At 55.6% G+C, this 6,965-nt stretch overlaps 1 protein-coding gene across 5 annotated transcripts in view; it reads right to left on the reverse strand.

Annotated features, from left to right (window-relative positions):
• LHPP (phospholysine phosphohistidine inorganic pyrophosphate phosphatase) overlaps positions 1 to 6,677 on the reverse strand; it is a 117,628-nt gene extending 110,951 nt beyond the window's left edge. For 2 of the 5 annotated variants that reach the window (XM_060641249.3, XM_060641251.3), the window contains exon 1: positions 6,458 to 6,674. In XM_060641249.3, the coding sequence (XP_060497232.2) occupies positions 6,458 to 6,582 (125 nt within the window). In that variant the 5' untranslated portion in view covers positions 6,583 to 6,674. Of the gene's footprint in view, positions 1 to 6,457 lie in introns of all 5 variants that reach the window. The other 3 variants (XM_060641252.3, XM_060641250.3, XM_060641248.3) reach the window with 3 other exon arrangements.
• Positions 6,678 to 6,965: the final 288 nt, after the last annotated feature.

Here is a 6,965-nt window from a genome sequence, read left to right on the forward strand (position 1 = left end):
AGGGTGTCGTGTTCTCCTGGCGCCATCTCTGAAGACAGAGCGGCTCCTGTTGGCTTAAACAAGCTCAAACAAGTGGCCGCCCCCTCTGACATCCCGAAAGGGCCTCCTCTGGCAGGTGCTGGGCCATGACTGGGAGGATGGCATGAGGCAGCAAGGTGAGGCTCCCGGCTGTCCCCTGGTCCCTAGCGATTATTATTGCCACTCCTACGGCCGGACGCTGCCAGGGCGGCCCGGCATCGAGGAGGGGTCAGTCCTATTGTCTGCAGGGTGGCGACTTCGGACAAGGCTCCCTTGGCCCAGTCCCTCGCGGCTCCAGAACCTGCTGGGAGGCGCCTGAGTTTTAACAGGGTCGCTTCCGGTGCACCCGGGGGCTTGAGAGGCCCCACTTGGAAGGAGTGGTTGTGGGCCCGGCGGTCCTGGGTGGGAATTGCTTTATGAAGCTGCCCTGGGCCGAGGTCCACTTTCTTCCGCCGGCCACAAAAAGGCTGGACCCAGCGGGGCCCGGCAGATGTGCTTTAGTGGCCTGAGACAGGATGCAGTAAATGCCCACCTGCCTTTCACATGCAGATGCCTCCGGGGCTCTCCTTTGTGCCGGCCAGCGCCTGGGCCGGCCCCTGTCGCCCCCGCTGTGCCGGGCCCTGCCTCTGAATGGCTCCCCTCGGAGATCCCAACTGCCCAAGAATGGGCTCCAATAAAGGGCCTGTTGGGGGGACCCGGGCCGGTTACAGATGTCCCATTACCACGCCCGCCCACAAATCCTAGAGCAGAAAGAGGGCTCGCTGGCCCCCACAGCACCAGGAAGGAGTCGGTGTGGCCTGTGCGGCCTTCGGTTCCATCTGGGATGCTCCCGGCCCAGCTGGCATCTTCAAGACCCCAGCGCACACAGTGGCGGCTCTGCGAGACTGTGCTCCCCCACCCCAGCTCCCAGTTCCCCGCCCGCCTGGTCTCCGTCTGAAGCGGGCCCTTCTGGGTGCTGCCTACACTGATCTCCCATCCGGACCCCCAGCTTCGCGAGGGCAGAGACCTCTATCTACCTCGTTCGCTGCGGAGCGTCCCCGGAGCCTACAGCAGGTGTTGCAGAGTTTAGAAACGCTCAGTAAATACCTGCCGGGTGTGGGAGTGAATGAAGGAGCAAATGCACGTTACGGAGAGGCAGTGTGGCACTGCGAGGGACACTGAGGCCCTGGAGTCACACGGACCCAGGGGCTAACCTGGCCCGGCCACTTTTTCTGCTTCTGCCCGGTCCTGAATCTCTGCGCCTCAGTCACTTTAAAAAGGGGCCCCAAATCCCTACCTCACGACTGGCGGTGAAGGTAGCTATGGGGTCGAGCACCCACCCGGGGCATCACAGGCCTCCTTCAGCGATTGGTGACCACTGTTACTGTGGTCCACACCATTCTGAAAAGCAGAGTTTAATGATTTGTATTTCTTTATTTATTTTTCGTGTTCATTTTTGAGACGGGGGGGGGGGGGGGAGGGAAGGAGACAGAGAGACAGAGGATCTGAACTCTGACAGTACAGAGGGCTGCACCAAAGTCGGACGCTTAACCGACTGAGCCACGCAGGCACCCCAGAAAAGCAGAGTTCGTACCCTCCGTGTGCTCTGTGTCTCCAAAACAGTGGGAACCTTTCAGAAAATCGGAGGACGCATGTCACTCGGGAAAGTCTAGGAAGACGAGTGGGGAGCCGGCCCCTCCGGGGCTCCCAGAATGGAAGGTGCTGCTGGAAATCTGAGGCGCTGGGGAGCCGCCATTCGGGTGAACGAAGGTTCCCCAGGACGTCGTCCCCTCCCCACCATGCCTGTCCCCCAGCAGCTGCTCTGGCTCCAAGGGCTTCCACTGAGCTCCCCAGGACATCAAAGTGAGCCACGCATATCAAGGAGCCCCCCCCCCCCCATCGAGTGCAGGGGGCTGTAAACACGACAGAAAGCAGCCAAACGCCCTGCAGACGGCACCTGTTCCTTCCATGAACGGTTCCTGGGAGAGCCCATGCTTGGCTCGGCCACCACAAAAGAGGGGTATCCTCATCCTGTATGTGTGAAGCACCCCCATGGAAAACTCCCAAAGCAGGGGGAAGTCTCCAGCACCGCACTCACTACCACTGAGTGTCCGGACTCTGGACATGGTGCGTGCCCAGGGCCACCCACAAGGAAGGCGTGTGGGGCTTCCCTGAGCCCGAGTGTGATCGGTGGGCCGCTGGGGGCTGGGCACAAGAACAGGCAGAGGAGCTGAAAAGGAATATCCAGAGCGCCAGAGGGCATCGTGGTGCGGGCACTGCGTGGGCCCGGGCTCAGTGGGTGCTGGGCCACAAGGGGGGGTTCATCAGTGAAAATCCTGCCCAGGAGTCTTTATGCTGCTGAGAGCAAGGGGTTGAGGTGGGCGAGGAGGCAGAGAAGGGCCACAAAGCTCACTTGAGAAGGCCCTGGTGGAGCAGGAGGGGGCGTGGGCACTTGGTCCTGTGGCATGGGAGGCCCAGGAGGTTTCAGAGGGATGAGGCCATTGGTTTTTCAGGCCCCTGGGCAGCACAGCGATAAAACCTCCCAGGAGAAGGAGCACCATGTCCCCTCGTGGAAAATAATCCTAAATGCTCTGGGGAAGGAAATCGCCCTCTCGGCCCACAAAACCGGCTCTGCTATGTTTGAAGACTCTCCTATAGCTGTTAGATTTATACGGGTATAGGGGCTGCCAGAGACCTCCCAGCTACATAAACCGGCCTGGGTGAAAGAAAATCAAAACCCGTCCCCTCCTAGGGATGAGTGGGAAGGTGCCAGTGCAGAACCCACAGAGGTGAACAGCCTGGGGAGCCCTGCTTACTGCCACACCCCGGGATCTGTGCACCCATCTGTTGGGCAGGCCTGGATCAGGGTGGGAGCATTACTCAGGAGGGGCTGTTGGAAGCCCCTGACCTTTCTCAATACCCACTCCTCCCGCAAAGGTCTCTAGGTGTGGCTCTGGGGGTCGCAGCGGCTGGGAGTCAGGCAGACTTGGGTCTCCGTGGTCCTCGCACCATCCAGGCTGGGACCCCAACAAGACCTGAGCTTCAGCTGATAAAGGGGAATCACAGCCCCTCCACGCCCCAGACTGTCAGCGGACCTCCCCAGATAGAGAGAGGAGAGCATGAATGCCTAGCACAGAAGAAGCGGCCTCACCTCCCGGGGAAATAATAGGAAATACAGTCAATAACATTGTAATAATGTTTGGTGACCGATGGTGACAACACGTACCGTGGTGAGCACTGAGTACCGTACAGAATGGCTAAATCACTGTGCTGTGCGCCTGAAACTAACGTACAATAGTATGTTATTATTTAAACTTCAAGTTGAAAAAATTCCATCACTTAGGGGTACCTGGGTGGCTCAGTCGGTTAAGCGTCCGACTTCGGCCCAGGTCGTGATCTTGCGGTTTGTGAGTTCGAGCCCGGCATCAGGCTCTGTGCTGACAGCTCAGAGCCTGGAGCCTGCTTCTGTTTCTGTGTCTCCCTCTCTCTCTGTCCCTGCCCTGCTGGCGCTCTTTCTCTCTCTCAAAGGTAAAAATAAACATTAAAAAAACAAAACAAAACAAAAAAAAACCTTAAAGATGAACATAAGGGAAGGGAAGCAAAAATAATATAAAACCAGGGAAGGGGACAAAACATAAGAGACTCTTAAATATGGAGAACAAACAGAGGGTTACTGGAGGGGTTGTGGGAGGGGGGATGGCTAAATGGGTCAGGGGCATTAAGGAATCTACTCCTGAAATCATTGTTGCACTATATGCTAACTAACTTGGATGTAAATTAAAAAATTAATAAATTTTAAAAAAAAACTTTAAAAAATTCCATAATTTAAATAAATAAATAAATAAATAAATAAATAAATATATGCATATTTGTTGGGCTGTCATGGGCTCTATCATGTGTTTAGCACTGGGCCAAGAACTTGACATACATCATGAGCCATCACGGCACCTGCCCTGCACCCCTTCACCCCCTCCCCGCCCCCGTCTCCATCCATTCGGGTGCTCTAGTCTGACACTGGAGGCCATTCTTTATTTCGTCTTCTCCCTGGCCCCCGCAATACTCACTGTCCTACTTTCCCTCCCCTCCCCTTCCCTCCCCTCCCAGTCCTACTTCCCCTCCCCTCCCCTACCAGTCCTACTTCCAAAACCTCTCTTTCATTCACTCCCTTCTCACCACCTCCCCCCTCCTACACAGATGGACCATGATGCTCCCCTCGTGGTAGATACCTGAGCTATTTCCATACATACATATATTTATTTTATTTATTTACAAAGTTACTGTCGTGAATGCCCTGGTGCTGATGTCCTTTCTCACATAGGAGGCAGGGCAAATTTCCAGAAGTGGGGCCGCTGAGAGCTAATGCCAAATGCATCTTCCACAAGCAACATATGACAGGGTCTGTTTCTGCAAACTCTCACCAAGTGAATGTGTGCCCAAAGTTGTGCATTATTGCCAGTTTTCTCATACTCTTGAAAAAATGGCACCTTGGCATAGTTTCAATGTGCATTTCTCTTATTTTTTTTAATATTCATTTATATTTGAGAGAGAGACAGAGGGAGAGAGAGGGAGAGAGACAGTGTGTAAGCCAGGGAGGGACAGAGAGAGACACAGACAGACTCTAAAGCAGGCTCCAGGCTCTGAGCTGTCAGCACAGAGCCCAGCACCGGGCTCAAACTCTCGAGCTGTGAGAGTTTGATCTCCTGTGAGATCATAACCTGAGCCGAAGTCAGATGCTGAACCAACTGAGCCATTCAAGTGCCTGTGCATCTCTCTTATCTAAGTAAGGCTGAGCATCTTTCATATGACTAGGGGTCATTTGCTTTTTCTTCCTTGTGAATTGTTTATATCTCTTGTGCATTTTTCTACTAGGCTGTTGATTTGTTGTCGTTGATATCTAGATCTGGGGGCATAATTATAAAGGTCCTCTACTCTGAGATTTCGAAAGAAGTCTCTCCTGTTTCCATCTAGTACTTACACGGTCCCACTTTTAACGTTTCAATTTCAATTATGTTTCAATTATGTTTTAAAAACATAAATCATGGGGCGCCTGGGTGGCTCAGTCGGTTAAGCGTCCGACTTCAGCTCAGGTCACGATCTCGCCATCCGTGAGTTCGAGCCCCGCGTCTGGCTCTAGGCTGATGGCCCAGAGCCTGGAGCCTGCTTCCGATTCTGTGTCTCCCTCTCTCTCTGCCCCTCCCCCGTTCATGCTGTCTCTCTCTGTCTCAAAAATAAATAAACGTTAAAAACATAAATCAGATCCCATGACCCTTCTGCCTAAATCTTCAAAGCCTTCCCCCACACTCAGGTTAAAATCCAGGCACCGCTCTGTGACAAGTCCCTGCGATAGCCAAGCTCCCCCTCTTCAGTTCCATGAACATGAAGGTGCCGAGTTCTCTTCTGCCGCACGCCTTAGCCACTGCTGTTCCTCTAGCGGGAATGCACTTCCTCCGCCCCTTCGCCCAGACAGCCCTTCTTACCCTTCGGTTGCATCCAATGCCTTCTCTTCAGAGAAGTCCAGCCTCACCTCTGTCACTTTCTCAGCAAATCTTGTGTTTACTCATCTGCGTCTAAGTTTACTGTTCACTTCCCCGGCAGACACGAGCCCCATGAAGACTTGGCAAAGGCCAGGACTTAAACCTGACTTTAGGAAACGAAGCTCCGGGGGGGTGTCAAGAGTCTCCCAGGTCTGGCTGCCCTTCACATGCTCTCTTGGAGGTCACATCTCCCTTTTCTGAGTTCCTGGCCTCTCCTGCTTTGCTACACAAGACACTTTGGCTCCTGTCCAGACAGGTGGGGTGGGCTCCCTGAGAACGACAAAGAGGCTCACTTAACCGCCATCCATAGGTAGGTAAACTGAGTCCTAGTGAGGTCAGGCCACTAATCCAGGGTTTCCCAGCTAGTGCCTCTGGGAAGTCAAGTCCTGGGCCATTGGCCCTTCCTGGCTGTCCATCGACATCATGGCAGCACTGCCCTGTCGTGCCAATCAATGGCAGCTACAAAGCGGAGGGTCCAGTAGTACCAATTGTGGTCCCTGTGTGGTCCTCTGTGCACAAGATTTGGTGGGCAAGATGCCCTCCTCCTCTTCCTCCTCCCCTCTAAACAAACGATGCCAGCGCATACGTCATTTAAAGTTTTCCTGTAACATTAACAAAAATGTAAAAAAAAAAAAAAAAAAAAAAAGGAATGTAATGTATGTTATTTTACCTAACGCTCAGCAGCGGCAGGAAGCAAAAGGCAGCCCCAGAGGACCGGGCAGCTCTGACCAGCACAGGCCCTATGCTCGCGGGGGTGGAGGGGCGGCGGGGGGCTGTGACGGGGTCCGGCCCGGGTGGGCTCTCAGGGACCGGGGCGGGGCCAGTGCAACAGCCCCGCCCCGTCCCCGGCAGCAGCCAGAAGCTGCCGGTGGGATCCGGCAGCGCGCGGAGCCTCGCGCCCACCGCGGCGGGCGCGGCCCACTCACCTCGCCAGCGCCTCCACGGAGCCAGGGATGGGCACGCCGCCGCCCTCGCCGCTATCGTGCAGGACACCCGAGATGTCGAGAAGCACCCCGCGCACGCCTGCCAGCCGCTCGCTCCACGCAGCCATCGCGCGCCGCTGTGCACCTCTGACTCCTCAGACTCCGCGTTCCAACTCGCGGCTGGGAACTGCGGCCGGGCTTACGGCGCAGGGGCGCCTGGGAAGTGTAGTCCTGGGCCGGGTAGTCCGACGGGGCGGGGCCAGCGGGGCCGTTCCGCCGGGCGCAAACCCGGAACCGCGGGGCGCAAACCCGGGGCCGCCGGTCGCCGCCTCCCAGCTCCCGGCCGCACGCGCGCGAAATGGGAGCCGTCTTCCCAGATCAGTGGACCAAAGGCAGGAAAAGCAAAAACCAAGCCCCTCCCTAAAAACCAGAACGAGGCACTTCTAGACCACACGGAGACACCTGTAGCAAAACTTAAAGAGATCGCTGGTGTCCTCATCCTCTGGCTGAA

This window comes from Panthera onca, chromosome D2 (genome assembly GCF_046562875.1).
Source record: "Panthera onca isolate mPanOnc1 chromosome D2, mPanOnc1 haplotype 2, whole genome shotgun sequence".
Lineage (NCBI taxonomy): Eukaryota > Metazoa > Chordata > Mammalia > Carnivora > Felidae > Panthera > Panthera onca.